This window comes from Rana temporaria, chromosome 13 (assembly GCF_905171775.1).
Source record: "Rana temporaria chromosome 13, aRanTem1.1, whole genome shotgun sequence".
Taxonomy (NCBI): Eukaryota; Metazoa; Chordata; class Amphibia; order Anura; family Ranidae; genus Rana; species Rana temporaria.
The window spans coordinates 28,320,252-28,342,202 of NC_053501.1; the positions used below are offsets into that span (position 1 = coordinate 28,320,252).

The 21,951-nt window shown below is 40.0% G+C and overlaps 1 protein-coding gene across 6 annotated transcripts in view; it reads left to right on the forward strand.

Moving 5' to 3' along the window:
- PPP1R13B (protein phosphatase 1 regulatory subunit 13B) overlaps positions 1-21,951 on the forward strand; it is a 147,261-nt gene that overhangs the window by 52,556 nt on the left and 72,754 nt on the right. For all 6 annotated transcript variants that reach the window (XM_040332548.1, XM_040332547.1, XM_040332543.1 and 3 more), the window contains exons 2-4: positions 335-482; positions 8,436-8,555; positions 11,948-12,009. In XM_040332548.1, the coding sequence (XP_040188482.1) occupies positions 335-482; positions 8,436-8,555; positions 11,948-12,009 (330 nt within the window). The remainder of the gene's footprint in view (positions 1-334; positions 483-8,435; positions 8,556-11,947; positions 12,010-21,951) is intronic.

The window sequence follows — 21,951 nt, forward strand, 5'->3', positions numbered from 1 at the left end:
ATGCAGGTTTCTGGAAAAAAAAAAAAAAAAGGAAAAGAGTTGAAGGTTGTAACCATAATAACAACTAAGTTAATTTTGCTGCTACAGATAAAAAAATGTGATGATAAATAAAAAATAAAAATAAAATTATATATAATATATTATATTTTTTATTTATATATATATATATATATATATATATATATATATATATATATATATATATATAATGTGTGTGTGTGTGTGTGTGTGTGTATAATTTTTTTTTCTTTCACTGTTCAGTTATCAAAGCCTATTCAGTTCTTGGATCCAGTCTAACTGTCATTTTTTTTTTTTTTTATATTTTGTCTTACAGACAATATTAACAGTGTTTCTAAGCAACAATGAACAAATATTAACCGAAGTCCCAATAACCCCGGAGACAACATGCCGAGATGTGGTGGAGTTTTGCAAAGAGCCTGGGGAAGGGGCGTGTTACCTGGCGGAAGTTTGGCGGGGGAATGGTGAGTAGTTTCTAGTCCTTTTTTTTTTGTTTTAATTAATGACAGCTTTATAACGCTTTTAAAATGACTCTCTTAGCTGGATTATTAATAGATGTGATTATATGGAAAATGCAATGCAAGTTGCGGGAGAACACCCAAAATCTTTCCAATGTAGGTTTAGGAGATATTGCAAACACCTACAGGTAAGCTTTAATCTAGGCAAAACATGATAGAGAGGGTTTAAACCACTTCAAACGGCAGTAGTAATCATCGGTAAACGGCAAAAAAGAAAAAAACACTATTATAATGGGGTTAGTGGGGGCTTAGGACCAGGGTTGAAACCACTGATCTAAACCATTGCATTTTAGCTCTGGCTGTATGTTTAGGGTCGATGTCATGCTGGAAGGTGAACCACAGCCCCAGTCTCAAGTACATCCGACTATTTTTAATGGTCTAGAAAAAACGAAAACATTTTCAACCCGATTATTGTTAAACCGGCCTTGCCTACACACAATCGTGGAAAAAAAAAAATGCTCTAGCAAAGCGCGGTGACTTACAACGGCACTATAAAGGGGAAGTTCCATTCAGATGGCGCCACCCTTAGGGCTGCTTTTGCTGATTTTGTGTTTGGTAAAAGACGATTTGCGCTTTTCAGTCTGTTGCAGCGTGATGAATGTGCCATCTCCATTACGAACGCTAGTTTTGCCAGAAAGAGCGCTCCCGTCTTATAACTTGCTTCTGAGCTAGCGTGTTTTTTTCACGTCGTTAAAGCCCACACACGACCATTGTTTACGACATTAACGACAACGTTAAAAAAACATGTTCTACATTTTTAATGGCCATTTTTTACGTTGTGAAAAATGCTCTGTAGCCCGATCGTTTTTAATGACATAAAAAAAAATGTTAATTTTTTTTTTTTTTTTACATCCCGAAAAAAGGGTCATGTGTATGCGGCATTACAGGTTTTCTTCTAAGATTGCCCTGTATTTGGCTCCATCCATCTTCCCTTCAACTCTGACCAGCTTCTCTGCCCCTGCTGAAGAAAAGCATCCTCACAACATGATGCTGCCACCACCATGTTTCACGGTGGGGATGGTGTGTTCAGGGTAATGTGCAGTGTTAGTTTTCCGCCACATATAGCATTTTGCCTTTAGGCCAAAAAGTTCAATTTTGGTCTCTTCTAACCAGATCACCTTCTTCCACATGTTTGCTGTACCCCCCACATGGCTTCACACAAACTTCAAACAGGACGTCTTATTGCTTTCTTTCAATAATGGCTTTCTTCTTGCCACTCTTCCATAAAGGCCAGATTTGTGGAGTGCACGACTGATCGTTGTCCTGTGACAGATTCTCCCACCTGAGCTGTGGATCTCTGCAGCTGATGAGACCAAGATAAACTTGTTTGGTTCAGATGGTGTCAAGTGTGTGTGTGTGTGTGTGTGTGTGTGTGTGTGTGTGTGTGTGTGTGGTGGCAACCAGGTGAGGAGTACAAAGACAAGTGTGTCCTGAGCTGTCAGGAAAAAAGAGGACAGAGAGCTTAAAGGGTCACTAAAGGAAAACATTTTTTTGCTGAAATGACTGTTTACAGGGTATAGAGACATAAAAGTTAACTTATTCCTTTTAAAAATGATTACAAATAGATAAAAATCAATCATATAATGTGCCTGCAGGTTAGTTTCACTTTTAAACTGGTTTCATGTTCCTGTGAACTAGAGAGACACACAGAACAAAAACAAACAAATCCGGGGCAGTGTTTTGTTTTTAAAATTAATCTGATTGGTTCTGTTAAGTTTTAGACACACAGTAATGACAGCTTAGACCACCGTGAAAAGCTCCCAGTACTGTGGTTATAAGGAGCCAGACAAGCAGGAAGTGTGGAGATCACAGCAGAATTACAGCTACTTCAAAGCAAAAACGAATAATAAGGACATGAAACCAGTACTGCAGTAAGGTAAAGGAAGCTATTTAGCTAAAAAAAAATTCCTTTAGTGATCCTTTAAGTTATGCTCTGCACCTCCCATTAAAGCAGTGTTTCTCAATTCCAGTCCTCAGGCCCCCCAACAGGTCAGGTTTTCAGGATTTCCATTATTTTGCACAGGTGATTTGATCAGTTTCACTGCCTTAGTAATCACCACAGCCTTTTCATCTGAGGGAAATCCTGAAAACCTGACCTGTTGGGGGGGGCCTGAGGACTGGAATTGAGAAACACTGCATTAAAGCAAGCTCTGAGGCCCCATACACACGAGAGGATTTATCCGCAGATACGGTCCAGCGGACCGTATCCGCGGATAAATCCTCTCGAGGATTTCAGAAGATTTCTATGCGATGGCGTGTACACACCATCGCATTGAAATCCGCGCTGAAATCCTCTGCCGATGACGTGTCGCGCCGTCGCCGCTATTATGACGCGTCGACGGGCTCGACGCTGTCATATAAGGAATTCCACGCATGCGTCAAATCATTACGACGCGTGCGGGGAATCCCTTTGGACGAATGGATCCGGTAAGTCTGTACAGACGAGCGGATCCATCCGTTGGAATGGATTCCAGCAGATGGATTTGTTGAGCATGTCAGCAAATATCCATCTGCTGGAAATCCATCCCAGGGGAGATTTATCCGCGGATAAATATCCGACGGAGTGTACACACCATAGGATCTATCCACAGAAACCCATTTGATGGGATTTATCTGCGGATAGATTCTATGGTGTGTATGGGGCCTGAGAGCTGATTAGAGGGAATAGACACAACACACAGGAACAGAACTGAGGCTGTTACTCAGCTGGAGCTCCCTTCCCTGTCACCAATTGTTTCTTGGTGTCAGGAAAACTTGTCAGAAGTGATAGCAGAACAACAAAGCAGCAGACAGAAATGACACTTCGTGCTCTGGATAGACACAAGTACACACTATAGGGGGATATGCTTTGTTCATATTTCATGTTTGTGGTTTACAACCACTTTAAGTCATGTACTGGATATAAAAATATACATACAATGAGCTCAGTTTGGATAGAAGCTGATTGTCTTTCACAGTCAAAATATGTTCAATGGGAGCCCCCAATAGAAACCCACACAAACTCTATGCCCGCAGTAATCACAGGGGATTTGAATCCAGGACCCCAGCCTACGAGGCGATAATGATATGCACAAAGCTTCTATGCTTCTCCCATTTCCTTTTTTTGTTCCCAAATAACATTTCGGGTGAATAACAATGTTCCCTTTATAATTCCTGCTCTGATGCATCTGCAATAAGGGACAGTTTAGCTAACTGATTGTGAAGGGCCCCGCACCATGCGGCCCACGTCCCATCTCTCGGGGCACTTCGTGCTTTTTAAAGTTTGTTAGCGCCGCAGGCTTCAGCTTCCAGATGTTTGATGCTGAGCCGTATTAGCGCACACATCGGTTACGAGCACAACAAGCCGGCTTCCTGACAGAACCACTAAATAAAACCATGAACCGAACGGGGTTGACTCATGGAGTTTTGTCTAGTTTGTTCAATTCCGTACCAGTGACTCATTCTGGTTAATGGTTTTTGAACCTTAATAAATAACGTTTGAGGCTCTGTTGCTCATCTTGCCCAGACAGCTGTTAGCGTTTGGGATAATCAGCCGCAATCAAGGTCATCGAATACTACTTTTTTTTTTTTTTCTGCAGAGTTAACTTTTTATTTTAATTTAGTTGAACTTCAGGAAAATTTAAGAAGCACACGTTAAAGGACATAAATGACATACATTTTTCTCAAATATAATTTATACACATCCACAACTTAGTGGTGTTAAAGTCCTTTTTTTTTGTTTGTTTTAAGAATATTTTTTTTTTTCTTATGCTCTGTGTAATGGTTTTGCACAGAGCAGTCTTAGATCCTCCCCAGGTCCCTTGCCATCGCTCCTGGCCCCTCCCTCCTGCCAAGTGCCCCCAAAGCAAGCGGCTTGACATAGGGGCACCCGAGCCAAGCCCCTATACTTCAGACACAGAGATGCTTTTTCGGCCCTGCCCCCTCTCCTCATTGGCTCACTGTCTTTGACAGCAGTGCTAGCTAATGGCACCCGCTGCTGTCTCTGCCAATGAGGGAGAGTCCTGGACAGCCGAAACTCTTGTGCAACATTGCTGGATTGAGATGGGGCCCAGGTAAGTATTAGGGGGGCTGCTGCACACAGAAGGATTTTTATCTTAATGCATAGAAAGCATTAGGGTAAAAAACCTTCTGACTTTAGTCAAATTAAAGGGGTTGTAAAGGTACAATTCCCCCCCCCCCCCTAAATCGCTTCCTTTACCTTTTAGTGCAGTCCTCCTTCACTTACCTCATCCTTCGATTTTGCTTTTAAATGTCCTTATTTCTTCTGAGAAATCCTCACTTCCTGTTCTTCTGTCTGTAACTCCACGCAGTAATGCAAGGCTTTCTCCGTGGTGTGGAGTGTCATGCTCGCCCCCTCCCTTGGACTACGGGAGAGTCAGGACGCTCTCTACGTTGCAGATAGAAAAAGGAGCTGTGTGTTAGTGGGCGTCCTGACTCTCCTGTAGCCCAAGGGAGGGGGCGAGCATGACACTCCACACCAGGGAGAAAGCCTTGCATTACCGTGTGGAGTTACAGACAGAACAGGAAGAATTTTGTAGAATAATACGCATCGGCCTAAGCTGAGGAAAGATATATTTTTGTAGGGGCTATTTATTATAGCAAAAAGTAAAAAAAATGTATTTATTTTTTCCAAATTGTCACTCTGTTTTTGTTTATAGCGCAAAAAAAAAATGCAGAGGTAATCAAATACCACCAAAAGAAAGCTCTATTTGTGGGGAAAAAAGGACATAAATTTTGTTTGGGAGTCACGTCGTACGACCGTGCAATTGTCAGTTAAAGCGACACAGTGCCGAATCGCTAAAAGTGCTCTGGTCTTTGGCCAGCCAAATGGTCCGGGGCTGAAGTGGTTAAATATTAAGAACAATCAGTGTTCTGTACTCATGATTGTGAACATTAGGTGCATTGTTCTGTTACAGGATGAGATGGGTCCTTCTTCACACCTAACTTTCTGTCCTCCTCCACAATATTCACACCACTCTGTACCAGCAGATAAAAGCTTTTCTCCTTTTATGATGGTTACATTCTGTCCCGGTCTTCCTCCCCACATTGTTATCTCATACTTGTGTATAAAGAATGGAATGTCTTCATAAGAAAATACTTGTCAATGTAGGTAATGTCTCTAGAAAACCTTAAAGGGGTACCGAGTCCTAAGCACCGCTCGGTAACATTTTCAGTGTTTTAATATGCTAAAGTTTCAGTAAAATAACAATCGGGATATATTTTATATAAGGTTATACTTGGGGAGATTGCTTTCTATGCCTTCACCAATTTCTGGTGTGGACGGGGCCTTAAAAAGTAATTCAACTCCAAAAGTAGACTTGCCATGTATAAGGAAAATGTTAGTTTTACCTGAAACATTGTGCATTAACTGCATTTCCTGGTGTGAGGGGGTCTAGGCCAGGGCTCGACAAATCCCGGTCTTGGCTTGGAAGGTGGGCAAAAATCTGGTACCATTGGGAGCTGGCACCATCTGGTGGTGAGCCGCTGGTATTACGAGTTATTACCACCAGATGTGAGCTGGCGCCATCTGGTGGTGGCCGTTGGTATTACAAGTTAAGCATTACAAGTTAAACAGCAATTCTAATGTAAGTTTTCACTATTTTTCACTGCCATCTTTTTCCCTCTAATTCGAATTCCCAAACATTATATATATTTTTTATCCTAACACCCTAGAGAATAAAATGGCGATCGTTGCAATACTTTCTGTCACGCCGTATTTGCGCAGCGGTCTTACAAGCGCACTTTTTTGTGAAAAAATTACACTTTTTTTAATTAAAAAATAAGACAAAAGTAAAGTTATCCCCATTTTTTTTTATTATGAAAGATAATGTTACGCCGAGTAAATTCATACCTAACATGTCACGCTTCAAAATTGCGTCCGCTCGTGGAATGCTGACAAACTTTTACCCTTTAAAATCTTCATAGGCGACGTTTAAAAAAAATCTACAGGTTGCATGTTTTGAGTTACAGAGAAGGTCTAGAGCTAGAATTATTGCTTTCGCTCTACCAATCGCGGCGATACCTCACATGTGTGGTTTGAACTCCGTTTACCTATGCGGGCGCTGCTCACGTTTGTGTTCGCTTCTGCGCGCAAGCTCGTCGGGACAGCGTGCGTTTTCTGGCTCCTAACTTTTTTAGCTGGCTCCTAGATTCCAAGCAAATTTGTCAAACCCTGGTCTAGGCACTTCTGTACGATACATACAGCCTTATTCACCAATTGTATGTCTTTGGTGTGAGAGCTAAAGCCTTTCTGCCTCTGACTTCTAATCTCAGGACGTCTCTCGCAGAGTGAGATTTGGTGGGGTCATTACTAGGCTGTTCACTGGTCTACTTGCTGGAGTCTGACATGAGGAAGCAAGATGGCCACCGCTCTTTCACACCAAAACACTGTTGAGAACAAGGCATTTTTGTTCTGTAAGGCTTCATGTACACTTGACCTACTTTGACCATGGGAAAATGCAGACAAATCGTGCCGTTTTGCTGCAGGTGGTCAAAAACGTTCCTATCCTGAACGTGATTCTTCCACATTCAGAAGAGGGAGGTTGAACCTCCCCTAACCACAGCAGCTCCTAAACAAGCCTAAAAACCTATGTATACATGGACACAGGCTTTTATGGAGTTGACGAGCAAACACATACGTGAGCGGCGCCCACATATGAAAACGGTGTTCAAACCACACATGTGAGGTATAGCCGCAATCATTGGAGCAAGAGAAATAAATCTAGCCTTAGACCTCCTCCTCTAACTCAAAACATGCAACCTGTAGAATTTTTTAAACGTCACTTATGGAGATTTTACGGGTAAAAGTTTGTCGCCATTCCACGAGCGAAACACAACTTTGAAGCGTGACATGTTGGTTATCAATTTACTCATCGTAACATTAGCTTTCACAATATAAAAGATAATTGGGCTAACTTTACTTTTGTCTTTTTTGAATGATAAAAAAAAAAAAGTGAAATTTCCCCCCCAAAAAAGTGCGCTTGTAAGACCACTTCGCAAATACGGTGTGACAAAAAGTATTGCAACAGCCGCCATTTTATTCTCTAGGGTGTTGGGAAAAAAAATGTGTATGTATGTATGTGTATATATGTATGTGTGTGTGTGTGTGTGTGTGTGTGTGTGTGTGTGTGTGTGTGTGTGTGTTTTAGGCTCGGTCCTTAAATGGGCAGGGAGGCGTCGGCTCCAAGGAGTTAATTAGTACAGCATTTGTCAAAAAAAAAAATCGGAAGCCAAAGATTACATATGTTCAGAAAATAAATAATACATTACATCACTTCCGAAGTTGTCTTGTGTCGTAAAAGAATTTGAGTAATCTCTTAAATTTTGATATGAGACTAGCATGCAAAAAACAATCGTTTGTCTGATATTTTTATCGTGTGTATGAGGCTTGAGCCCATCTTTCTCAAGCCTTGTAATTGTGTTTGTTTCAATACTTTGCAATTAAACTTTTTGAAATTGCGATAAAACACACATATTCAAAATGGACAATAGTATATAAACCTTTGTAGTGTAACAATGTAGAACCATATAGCTAAAAACAAAAATTGTGTTTTTAGGTACACTTTCTTTAACGTAGACGAAGACCCTAATTTCTATATAGTCTTAGAAATAAATTATGGAATACATTGTTGGTCCAAGCCCCTGTGGAACCCGCCATCTCTCCAGTTTCTATTACTTCTTCTCTGCTATTTTTTAGCCCAACTCACCTAGTGGACACAACGACCTACAAGTACCTTGTTTAGGCTATTAGAGTGACTTGAAGTGGAAGATCTATTCTTAAAAATGTGGCCCCCTACCCCCTTTCTATTCAACCTGTATGAAAAAAAAATCTGTACCGTATATATTTTTTGTACTGGAGCCTATCTGTAACTTATCCTTCTTTTTTTTTTTTTCTTATAGAACGCCCCCTGCCCTTTGATCACCTGATGTTTGATCACTTGCAGAAGTGGGGCCCACGCAGAGAAGAGGTGAAGTTCTTTCTGCGCCATGAGGAATTCCCAGCAGAGGGCAATGATCAGAGTAAGTATGAACTTAGTTGGGACAGTTGTGTTTGTTTAGGTGTCTAACTTGTATCATGTCACTGTTTGTAATTGGACCAGACTTTCTCATCCAGGGATCCTCCAGAGGTTGGTAGAGGTTCCCTGAGAAATTAGCAATTTCTGTCTCTCTGATCAGTAGCCACTGACACAAGGGTTCACCACTGTTTAGCTAGCTGTAAGAGGGGCATTATTCCCACTGGCCACCAGTGTGATGGGTCCCTCTCCCAATTTTCATAAACATAAGGGGAGGCGGTCCTTCTCCACTAATCACCAAAGTAAGGGCACATTTCTCTGACCCACAGTGTAAGGGGACACTTTTTGACATACCACCAATGTGAGGGAACACTATGTTTTTCTTTTCATTAATAAAGTATTATTGTTGAAACAATATAAAAAAAATATTAATTTTTTATTAAAATATATTTTTTAATGTAAACTGTAAATACTTTTGTTATACCTAAATTGACACCCAGGTGTGCGCTATATGACACACTCTTTATTTGTTCATGCCAATGCACTGTAAGCTGTAGCTATAGTAATTGTTAGCAGGGATTCCCTGAGACTCTTAAGTTTATGCAAGGGTTTCTCTGTGTTAAAGTGGAATTTCCATTCCAAAATGTTTTTTTCATTATTGTGCTCATTAGTCCTAAAAAATAAAAAAATAAATGTTTTACTCATCTGGAAATGCCTGTTGCTAATGCAGTCCCCCGAAATCTGCCTTTGAAATCACCTAGGATCCTGACATCATCTCCCTCTAATGCTCCTGGGAAATGTGTGTCATAAGTTCCCAGGATGCAGTGCGCTACCCAATTATCACTCCCCATCCAAGACTTCCAGGAAGTAAGTGCTTGAGGGCTTCACAATGCCTACAAGCAAAATGACAACGGTGTGGACATTTATAAACAATCTTTTTTGAATATCTATGCGGATCGGCGGCGGATTGTAAAATAGTAAGTGACCGGATTTATATTAGAAAAACGCAGGATGAAAGGACAAACATTTACAAAATGCTAATTGTGCTTGGAACCCCGCTTTAAATAAAAGATGGATTGATTTAATGAATTTACGTACACAAATATCTTCCCCCTACTTGATGTAAAAAAATAAAAATAAAATAATAATCGTAAAGTACAGGCAACAAAACAATTCTTCTGTCTTGAGATAAGCCAAAGGAAATCAAAAAGCTTTTAACATGACACAGTTAAACGAAATGTAGGACGTCCTCATTATCACAGATCTCGTAAATCTGGGTTTAATCCTCATCTATGGTTAGTGGTCATAAAGAATGTCATTAGATCTTGGTATGCCTATCCCAGACTTGCGTGCATTCCTGACACTTCGGCAACTTGCATGCACAAAACATTTTCTTTCCTGCTGTGGTAATAATTTTTCATGCATTAACTGTTCTATTGTGTGGGGGGGGGGGGGGGGTTTAAACAAAGTGTTTTTTTTTTTTTTAATGATTTAAATCTTAAACAAAAATATAAATTTGACCCTAACCATTATGGTGTTTTTTTTTTTTTGTTTTTTTTTTTTTAATCGTGGGATGGATATATATATATATATATATATATATATATATATATATATATATATATATATATATATATATATATATATATATTTTTTTTTTATTTAACACTTTTTTTGGGTGGGGGGGAGTTTTTCACTGTTTACTATAAAAGCAGACTGTTTCCAGTCAGTAAGAGTGGTAGCGTCTCTTTAGCACAGGGTAGGAATGTGAGCCGTTTTTTGTTTTGTGGTCTGGCGGACTGCCATCTCATTTTATATTCATGACACTTTAAAGCTTGATGTATAGCAGGACTCGTGCCAAGGCACTCGGTCCTTGTGGCACGCTTAAGCTTAGCAGCTTGTCTTGCTGCAGGCAGAGGTTATGTGTGTTTATTTAAATCGGGTCATTGATATACTGCATTAATGGTACTAAATCGTGTAAGTTGAGTCTTTCTTTTTTTTAAGAAATTATTTTAAAAGTTTTATGCACGCAAGAGACAAAAGTAACGGCAAACATTTTTTGCAAATGAAAATTCAGGTTGTATCGCAGGAAACCATCTATAGGTCTTTAATTTTAAATTGTGTTTTTTTTTTTTTTTTTCTTATATTTTTGTTTAGTTGAATATCTCTAGTTGTTCTGGTTGTAAAGGAAACATTTTTTTCCCTAAATAGCTTCCTTTACCTTAGTGCAGTCCTCCTTCACTTGCCTCATTCTTCGATTTTGCTTTTAAATGTCCTTATTTCTTCTGAGCAATCCTCACTTCCTGTTCTTCTGTCTGTAACTACACACCGTAATGCGAGGATTTCTCCCTGGTGTGGAGAAAGCCTCTTGAGGGGGTGAGCAGGAGGGTCAGGACACTCTCTACTTTGCAGATAGAGAAAGGAGCTGTGTGTTAGTGGGCGTCCTGACACTCCTGCTCGCCCCCTCCCCCCTCAAGAGGCTTTCTCCACACCAGGGAGAAAGCCTCGCATTACGGTGTGTAGTTACAGACAGAAGGACAGGAAGTGAGAAATGAAAGGATGAGGTAAGTGAAGGATGACTGCACTAAGGTAAAGAAAGCCATTTAGGGAAAAAATAATCCTTTACAACCCCTTTTAACGCTGAACTCCAAAATAAAAAAAAATATTGTAGCAGCCCAGTCCCACGTTTGCTGAATTACTATTATTGCCCAGTCTGGAGTTTGCCGTTTTATAAAATGCTTCTGGACACAACCTGATATTCAAAGTCAGTCAAAATGTGTGAGTGACTGTACTGGCTACTGAGAACTGGGGTAATTAATACTGATCTGATTGGTGATTGATTAGTGTCTGGCCCTTTTTCCTTTGCCTATGTAAGTTGATTAACCACTTCAGTCCTGAAAGAATTGTCCGCTCAATGACTGTGCCATTTTTTTGCGATACGGCACTGCTTTAACAGACAATTGCGCGGTCCTGCGACGCTGCACCCAAACAAAATTGACATCCTTTTTTCCCCACAGATAGAGCTTTCTTTTGGTGGTATTTGAGCATCTCTGCAGTTTTTATTTTTTGCGCTATAAACCAAAAAAAAGCGAAAATGTTGAAAAAAAAAAACCACAATATTTTGTACTTTTTGCTGTAATTCACTTCCCACGTGGACACAGACAAACCACTCGCTCTTTAGAGTTAACAAAAGGTAGGAACCTTAAACAAAGTTTGTTAACATTCTTTCAAAGTACATAGATCACCCAGGGGATAGATCAAAAGTAGAGTTACTCTTTAAGCAAGAAAATTACTTTAAGGCAACATGAAGTCTGTCACTTTGTCTACCTGACAGTAGCATTCTAGTATCTAAAATCCTTATGTTTCTACATCTAATAACAATGTTCTGTTTCTTTTTAGCGGCCCGTCAAGCTCCAAACCAGAGAAATAGTCTGACTGGGGAAAAACGTCTTGAAAATGGGGTATGTACATTCAGAATTATAGAATCATTTTATTGATATGATCGTTGATTTTCTTTTGCACTATCAGATTAAGGACGCGTGTAAGTATTTTTAAAAGCAGTTGCTGAAATAAGGGTCTGTCCACACAAAGATCATTAAGGGGATTATAAAATGTTTTAGATTTCTTGGGGACTTTGGGTAGGTAACCTAAATCTACCCATTGGCATTGGGCTAGGTTCACACTTGAGCTTATGTTTCTTCGAGCAGATGTTTTTTATGCTTGTTTGTAGTTGCATTTTTCAGGCATATTTTTTTTTGGAAAGCTACGAACTAGGTGAAGGAGGCAAGAAATCATGTGAAAAACAAATATTTTCACACTCTTTTTTCTGGTGCTTCCATTGAAGTCTTTAGGGGCCTAAAACAGGCAACTCTGCCCCAAAGAAGCTCATGTACTGTTTTGAGTTTTGAGCAACAAGCTTTAAGTGATGCACTACCAAGGTGTGCTCAGGCACCATTGAATATATAGAGAGTCTTGATGCTGAGCAATAAAGTGCAACAGGGAAATGTGCCTAAGAACTGGTGTGAACTGGGCCTTATACCGCAGACTTTTCTTGGATCTTACAGTGCTCTACAAAAGTTGAGTTGGCCTCAAATGTTTTACGACTCCTGTCTTGTCTTTGGATAGTCTCATAACACATGATTTTTGCAAACGCGCAGGAATTTCGTTGGTTTATCTACAAGGTTTTGTTTCAATTCAGTGTTATTTAAAAGGTACTTATCCCCTGCTGGCAGTCAAGATGGTTGCAAACTATTGACACTTTGGGTTTTCAAAGGAAAATTTAAGAAATGGTGCTTGTTTCGGGGACGTCAAAGAAATTCTAAATTGTCCACAGCAATCAAAAATTTGTGGCTGCTGATGCTTTCATATTTGTTTACTCAGACAAAGGAATAGGAAACCTTGGTTTGGTGAAAATTTTATGTTGATGATATAGAACAGTGTTTCTCAACTCCAGTCCTCAAGGCGCCCCAACAGGTCATGTTTTCAGGATTTCCTTCAGATGAATAGGCTGTGGTAATTACTAAGGCAGTGAAACTGATCAAATCACCTGTGCAAAATAATGGAAAGCTTAAAACATGACCTGTTCGGGTTCCTTGAGAACTGGAGTTGAGAAACACTGATATAGAATATTTATAACTGCAAACCAACTATCCAGACGTTGGGTTAGCTTTCTCTGGCGTGAGTCCTACTTTTGAGTGTAGACTTTTAGTTACAGTCTCATAGGTCACATCCTCGCAGTGATAAGCTGGCCATACATGCTTTGAATTCCGAAATACATTTTCTACGACTATCGTAACTAAGAATTTTCTTTTGAATTTCGCACCAGTAATGGGCTGCAGCAAAACAATCGTTTTGTGCGGCCATTGAATTTGAGTGATCGGGCATATTGGATTTTTTTTTGAAAAACAAACTAATTTCTAATCATTGATGGGAGAATCGTGAGAGCTGTGACCTGGAAAGAAAAGATTCCCAGACACAAAAAAATTTCTATAGCGACATGAAGTTGAAACGAAAGCTTGGTTTGTCGAATTTTTAAATAAATGGTGGGCACCATTGGCTCACAAAATGCATAAAATATTTGCTTTTTCGAAAGACATTGTGTTAGGATTTCGACCCATGTATGGCCAGCTTTAGTCTGGTATTTGAAGTCTTTGGACATATGCTACAGAGGACGCTTCATTTGAAGTTATAAACCACATATGTGCTTGTAGTACATAATGAATTGCAGTAAATAATTTCCTGTGAATCTTGTCCTTTACTATTTTTAGGGTTAGAATCTGACACATGCAAGAGGGGAGAATTGTGACCCTCTGGTGTTTTCTTTCCCCCCATTTTTTTTTTTAACTCTATTAAAGCAGATAATTGCTGAAATTCCTGCTGACTTAAAATGCATACATGGAAAATCTCCTACAATGCTTGTATTTTACTTCAGAAACTGATGCTTTGTGCTCCCATTACTGCAGGTCACATGACCAAATGTCTGTACTTTTGTGGCATGTTTTTTTGCTGGCAGGTTTTAAGAAGGTTTTTACAGAATTAAGTTGGCTACAAATAGTGTAGCTGCTGACTTTGACAAATCAGGTTCTTATCGGTCCAAAGATTCCAGCGCCATCTTCCTGCAGCCAATTCTTCTCAAGGCTACAGGTGCCTGGTGCCACCATATTGGGTTTTGGTTCTGGTTGTGACTTCCTGAAATAACGACAGCCCACTCCCCACTGAGCATGTGTGAGATCCTACGGCGCAGCCTGTTGGGAACTGTGTCTTATTAGGGTGCACGTGGGGAGAAGGGCAGAATGAGCGATTGTCGTCCTTGCCTAGGTGAGGATTGAGAAATTAGAACGGGTACAAAAAAAAAAAACTCAGTTGTGGTTTACATACCTCTGCCACATTACAAAGCTATAAAGACCACTCTATGCTTTCATATTTACTATTTTTTGGCTCACTTCCCTACTAACTGGACATGTTATGCTGGCTCGTTGTCCATTGAATAAGTTGAAGATGCACATTTAACATATAAGGATGCATTGTCATAATGAGAAAGATACGTTTTAAATCCTGAAAGTCGCTAGACAGATTTGTAAAACCTCTGGCATGTCAAAAAGCGTGTAAGAATTTACAAGAGTTTATTTAGCTCTTTGACTTGAGTTTCATTTTCTGGGAGCACTATAGACAAGGAAGAGGGTAGTTTCATTTAATACAAGTAATAATGCCTACAGCCAGCCTTTTCCCAACAGCCAAACAAGTCTCATTAGAGGTCCACATGTTCTAGCCATCTCACTTTAATGAATTTGGAGATTAAAATGTTTTCAATCCTAAGCTCCAAATTTTTCCACACAGCCTCAACATTTCTTATTGCATAGTTGCTAAGTGCCTCTGTTCTGCAGAAGTTCATTTCAGGTGAGATTTTTGATAATCGCCTTTTAAGTGTGACTCCACTTTTGAGTCAAAAAAACAAAAAACCCCTCCAGGTGATCAATGTACACGGCAAGAATGTTGGCAAACTGTTTTGAAGATTTTTACCATTTTCTGTTCTGAATAAATTGCAGTTTTTCACAGTTCTTTCCAAACTGATTTGTGAATGAGGGGGGTCAGTAGTCATTATTAATAACCTGAGCAAATATTGGTGTTCGAACAAGGAAAGCTGCAGTTTTTTGCATCATTTTAGTAGACAAAAATCTGAAAAAGCCGAGCACAAAATCGGGGACATTGCAATAGTGCATTGAAATTGTGACCATTTTATAATGTTAGAGCAGCTGTAGGTTGAGATGGAAAGGTATTTTTATAACATTTGATTACAAAATGGCGTGTGTAGCAATTTTATATGCTATATTTTTGGGGGGAGTTTTGCTTTAAAGGCCTAGTGCACCCAAAACTGTTCTCTACATTTTGGAAGGAAAGCAACATGTTGAAGCCCCCTGCCGCTGCTACAACAGATCTGAATCTCTCTATGGGAATTTCCTCCCTGGGGATCTAGGCTCTTCCTCCTCCTATCTTTGGCTTCAGACCAAGCAAGAACTTCCTGTCTATGTGGAAAATGCTGTATAGTTGAATGGTAATGGGTGCACTACAATTACAAATTAATCAAGATGGCTTTTGCTGTTGATATGGGAGACTTCTTTATGACACTTTTGTGCACACTTCCTTTGTTATGAAAAATCTTTTTTTTTATTTGGGTAAATATAAGTAATTAAAGGGGGTAGTTGGGGTGATTTATTTTGAATTTCACAACAGAGTTATCAACATGTCCAGGGAGGGGTGTAAAAGGTAACAAATTAGGAATGCCTTGGGCATAAGACACCATAACAAAGGCTTTGTTTCATTAGAAAATGTAATAAAACCGTACTTGAAAGATTTGTTTTACAACTATATTAAAATCCAATGTGGGATAAAACTACCCCCTCTTTATACCCCCCCCCCCCTTTCACTTACCTTAGCCATGGTCACATGATCATCCAGCACTGGTCTATCTTCCCTCTGTTGCAGTCTTTCTTTTGGGCGTCCACAACACTGCCTCTATGATAACAATTTCCATTTGTAGTCCACTGGATGGGTTCTCTCAGGATATATTATTGATATCGGCCCAACGGGAGATGGGATTGGTGGTCTTCACAGGCAGAAACGGAGTCATCAGGGGGCCTTAGGTGGGTATAATTTTTCTTCAGCTGATAAGAAAATCTAAAGCTTAGTAGGGTTGGTTAAAGGGAATCTGAGAGAGGGAATATAAGGAGTCTTTGCCTTGAGTGGGGCTTTAAGTATTTGTGAAACAGAGAATGTATTTTTGGATACATCTGATTTAAGCAACATGTAGCGCTTTTTTTTTTTTTTTTAGCGCATTATTTGGCTTGTTTGTTGGGCGACCGCATTTAAGTGAATGGGCTGCCCTACTTGTGAAAATTTAGCAACAGTAACTCATACTTGTTTTTTTTTTCTTTGGCACTGAGCCAAGCACGTTTTGCCACATGACAAATTTGGGACTGCTACCCAAGTTTGGGGTGGCATTAAGTAAAAAGGGCACCACAAGTGCAGTGCGCATTTTGATGTGTTTTCGGCATGTTTCCGGAAATGCAGGCAGAAGCACGCATTTCTGTTTGCATACTGGGAGTGCTTAGTTGTAAATACAGCCAAAACATTTAAAGGGGTTGTAAAGGTAAAAAAAAATTCCCCTAAATAGCTTCCTTTTACCTTAGTGCAGTACTCCTTCACTTACCTCATCCTTCGATTTTGCTTTTTAATGTCCTTATTTCTTCTGAGAGTCAGGACGCCCACTAACACACAGCTCCTTTCTCTATCTGCAACGTAGAGAGCGCCGTGACTCTCCTGCTCGCCCCCTCAAGGGAGGGGGCGAGCACAACACTCCACACCAGGGAGAAAGCCTTGCATTACTGTGTGGAGTTACAGACAGAAGAATAGGAGGTGAGGAGGATTTCTCAGAAGAAATGAGGACATTTAAAAGCAAAACCAAAGAATGAGGTAAGTGAAGGAGGACTGCACTAAGGTAAAGGAAGCTAAGCTATTCAGGGGATTTTTTTTTTTACCTTTTACAACCCCTTTAAACTAGAAAAGGGTACCCGTTTTTGTGGTGGTTTGGGGTGTGTTAAGAAATCCTCACTTCCTGTTCTTCTGTCTGTAACTCCACACAGTAATGCGACACTTTCTCCCTGTAGAGAAAGCCTCTTGAGGGGGGAGGAGGCGAGCAGACAAGTCAGGACGCTCTCTACTTTGCAGATAGAGAAAGGAGCTGTGTGTTAGTGGGCATCCTGACACTCCTGCTCGCCCCCTCAAGAGGCTTTCTCCACACCAGGGAGAAAGTGTCGCATTACTGTGTGTAGTTAGACAGAAGAACAGCAAGTGAGGATTTCTCAAAAGAAATAAATACATTTAAAAGCAAAATTGAAGGATGAGGTAAGTGAAGGAGGACTGCACTAAGGTAAAGGAAGCTATTTAGGGCAATTTTTTTTTTTTTTTTTTTTTTTTTACCTTTACAACCCCTTTAATTTTTAGGCAAGTCTCTCATCATCAAGGCTTTCTCTGTGGCAGTAAACCATGCACCATGTTTGGTTTTAGTGCGAGGGATAGTGCCTATCAGTGGGAGGAATGCTACCCCATTGTTGGTATTCAAGGATGGAATGGTGCCCTTTCATTGGTGTCAGCGGGAGGATAGGTTTCCCATCATTGGTGTCAGCGGGAGGATAGGTTTCCCATCATTGGTGTCAGCGGGAGGAATTGTGCCCAAAAGGGCCAGATCGGACCTGCAGATTGGAGACTACTGCTCTAAACATTTACACAGCATTCCCAGAATACCAGGTTAGCGGGAACCCCAGAGGGTTTTACACGGCTTTGTTTACTCAAACAAGGCCAGAAGAAATGTAGTTACCCATCCTAATTTTTAAACTTGATCAGAGAGCGGTGGGATAAAATGATCAACTGTTGGCAGTGACGGCATTAGTCCCAGGTTTTAACAAGCAATGAAGTGTTAAAGCACTACTAAAAGACTGCAAATCCTTTGTGGCTTCCGGCATTGGAAGTGTGCTAAGCTTACCGCTGTGACTAACAGGTTTATCTGTCTATTAGTGCTCCGAGAATACACTAGCTCATACATGGCATTTTCGCAACATAATTTGGGATTTCAGGAATGGCTCAGTCATTATTTAAAGGGAAAGTCGAACAGAAATTGCTACTAATGTCCGAATGAGCAGAAATTAAATAAATTGTTAGATGGTATAACTCCCCCCAAGTGTTTGGCGGAATGCCTATAATTTGGCTTGCTTATTTAAGTACCTTTTGAAAGAATGGTTTTATCTGCCAATATATTTCAAAAACTGTTTTGGACTTCTCGTGTTCCAGTCCCCCCTGGCAAAAGAGTGTAGCCTGTTCCTTGACTTCACTTTACCTATATACATAATGCAGCTGGGTCAAAGACTTAACACAGTGAAAATAGAAGCAGCATATTTTGAAGGTCATCACTTTCCCTCAGCAAGTTTTTTCTACCGTGTTTCCCAGAAAATAAGACCTACCCCGAAAATAAGACCTAGCGTTATTTTCCAGGAGGACTGCAATATAAGCCCTACCCCGAAAATAAGACCTAGTTTAAAATGTTTGTAACATCCTATAATCCACTCTATTACAGTAGTATATAATGTGTGTTTCTGTAATATAATTGCGGGGAAGAGAGCTCCGGCGGGTCACAGGCGCTATAACGAAGGTATTTGGCACAATTATATTACAGAAACACAGATTGTACATTATATACTACTGTAATAGAGTGGATTATAGGATTTTACAAGCATTTTAACTCTGTTTACACTGGGGATTCCTGTCAGGCAGGGAGAGAGAGGGGGAGAGAAGACAGCACATTACATGGTAAGACCTACCCCGAAAATAAGCCCTACTGTGTCTTTTGTTGCCAAAATTAATATAAGACCCGGGCTTATTTTCGGGGAAACACGGTATATTACGATTACCATACCTGTACAACCAAACTGATGTAATGTGAGGACCTTCCTAAATTATGCTATCATTTTTTGATCTAGCCAGGCTGCACTATATAACTGATAAATCTAAAGGTGTACAGTGAACTTTAGATGTTTTTTTTGTTGTTTTTTTTTTATGTTCTGAGCAATACAGGTAGAGCGTTGAAGGCCAACTCCACACTTTTTACCATGTTTAGAGTGCTACATGATTGTATACACCATCCCCAAAAATCCAAACCACCACTGCCTTACCCGAATTACTGGGTGGTTCTTGATGCAACTTTGTTTTTTAAATTTAGAGTGGGTGTGTGTGGCTGCACCCGTACAGCCATGTCATCCAGGTGTAGGATTGCTCCTATTCAATTCCTACAAGTACCACCTGACACTGCAGCAGAGGAACGTCAGGTCAGTAACATCAAAGCAGTTGTGGTTCAGCCAGCTAGCTCCATAGTAGAATGTACATACCTCGGTATGGACCTAAGGTGATTCAAATTATTTGCAGCCTTCAAGACCATGTAAGCATGTATAATATGCAAATCTTAACTTTAGGGAGAATATGCAACTCCTATAGGCATCAAAGAAAAAAAAGGTTGATATGGATCTCCAGATGCAGTTTTTTGCAGGCAATTTGTCTGGGAAATGCCATCAATAATCACAACACCATGGTTGATATGTTGTCAGGATTTTAGAAACGCATTATTTCTATTTTTTTATCATAATATAAAATAGTTCAACTCGTCATAATGCACAATCTGCCACCAGATGCAGCGTGTCACTTGCCACATTGCCTTCCACCAGATGTGGTTTGTTACTTGCCACGTCACTTGCCACCAAATGTGGTTTGTCACTCGCCACGTCGCCTGCCACCAGATGCGGTTTGTCACTTCCCACCAGGTGCAGATTGTCACTGCAGTAGTGGCAGCACAGGTATGTGCATTAATCCACAGTATACAGAGGCGGGCCTGGTGTGGTTGACTCTGAGTGAGGGATAAGAGCGGTGATGTGGGTGGGTGGTTAGAGATGATCTCATCTCTCTGCTCCGCCGTCTCACCTCCTGCAGTGTAGCGGCTCCACTGTTAGGGCAGAACAACGGTGATGCAGGCGGGCCGTGAGAGATGTCATCAGTGCAGCCTTTGCGGCCCGGCGGTTGGGGACCCCTGCTGTATGGCATTAACTGCATTGTTGTATGCTATTGGGCATCTTTTATCTGTATAAACTTAATAAAGAACCCTTTTAATCCTATATTGTGTGATGTGTTCTCAAGGGCATATTTAAAGTCCCACCCCCTTTTACTTGTGTCCTTTCTCTCTTTAAAATAGTACATTGATAAGATCATTGTTGCTGCATTTACTTTTGTGTTTTTGTGAAGGATGTAGTGTTGGTATGATTTGTTTGACACATGTCATGTTGTTGTGTTGCGATAAGCTGAGCGGAGTAGAGTACCATTCTGCCTAGTCTTTGGTAGAATAGAGGGAGTGTGATTCCTGGAATTGGGCAGACTAGTGTTGTGTTTTATAGGTAATTATAAGGAGGCAAGTCCTTACCTGCTACACCACATTCAGCACTCCTGAGTACACACTGCTCTTTGTTCTCCTATGCTTCATCTCGCCACACATAAAAAATCAATCTCTTCCTTATGCCATGATCCTAAAGGAGAATGTATAATGTATTTATTTTATTCCTTCTGTTCAGTATTCAATATTTTATTTAACAGTATATTCATATTGTTTTCAATATGAACTTTTCCCATTTACCACCCGCAGCCACACAAATAAAAACTTTCTATAGGCTCAAAAGTTGCTACTGTTATGAACTAAAGCTGATTAGCAGGGAATGAATTTACACGGATGGTGAATGTCTTGGAGTAAGGGACACTTCACCCCTCTTGTCTAGCAGGGAACAGACTATTTGGATTAGTCCATTCCATTGTACAGGGCCTGCATACAGGCAGTGCTGTACTTACTAATTAGCAAGCCCAGAATTTTAGCAAACTGGATGCACATGGTAAAATATGGGTTTATTGTAAATATAAATATTTTATATAGGAAATTAAAATCCTTTTATAAAACATGAACTTTTTAAAACAAGAGCTAAATCCATTATACTTATTTTTTTTATTTTTTTGATAGTTGCTCAGTAGGCATGTCAAATATAAGTAAGGTACTTTGAGCAAAGCAATTGTTCAACTGGGCAGGCCCATGAAGTATTCAAATATTCAAATCCTTTTATAATACAACTGTGCATGGTGTGCATTCAAGAAGTAGATGGTGGAGGAGGGCTCTGTGTAAGGCAGGCTACTAGTGAATAGTGCTCACTATGACACAGGTCCTGCCCTATCTTTCCCCCAAAGCACATTATTATATGCTCTATATATATGATTTATCTAGATTGCTAGAAGTTGTAACCATTGCACCCATCTTGTACAGTCCATCAGTTGGGAGTAAGGACTCATGCACACTGCAGCTGATAAAAGGCTACTTTTACAGGCATTTGAGCTTTTATTTCTCTACCTTTTTTAAATCTGGTGCTTTTTGGTGGTCTTTCGTGCGTTTTTATTGAACTTTTGTGAGCGTGTGTGTTTTTTTTCACAAACCCTTGTTTTTAATTTTTTTGGGTGCTTGGGCATCTTTTCTGCTCGAAAGCTCCTTTCAAAAATGTGAGTTGGGTTTTTATTCTGTCTGTAAGCTTTGCATGCTTGTAAAACTCCTGAAAAAGCCAGGACAACATTAAATTAAATGTTTTAATTATACTTGGAAGCTGTAACTAAGATAAATATTACTTTTTATTTTGATGGTGATGTCACTTCCATAAAACAATGTTAATATTTTAGAGACTCTTAATGGAAAACTTGGCTTTGTGCTTCCTAAGCCCACGGCACATTTGCACATGTTAAATTCATGTTCCTATTCTCTTGGAATAATGCAAATTAAAATG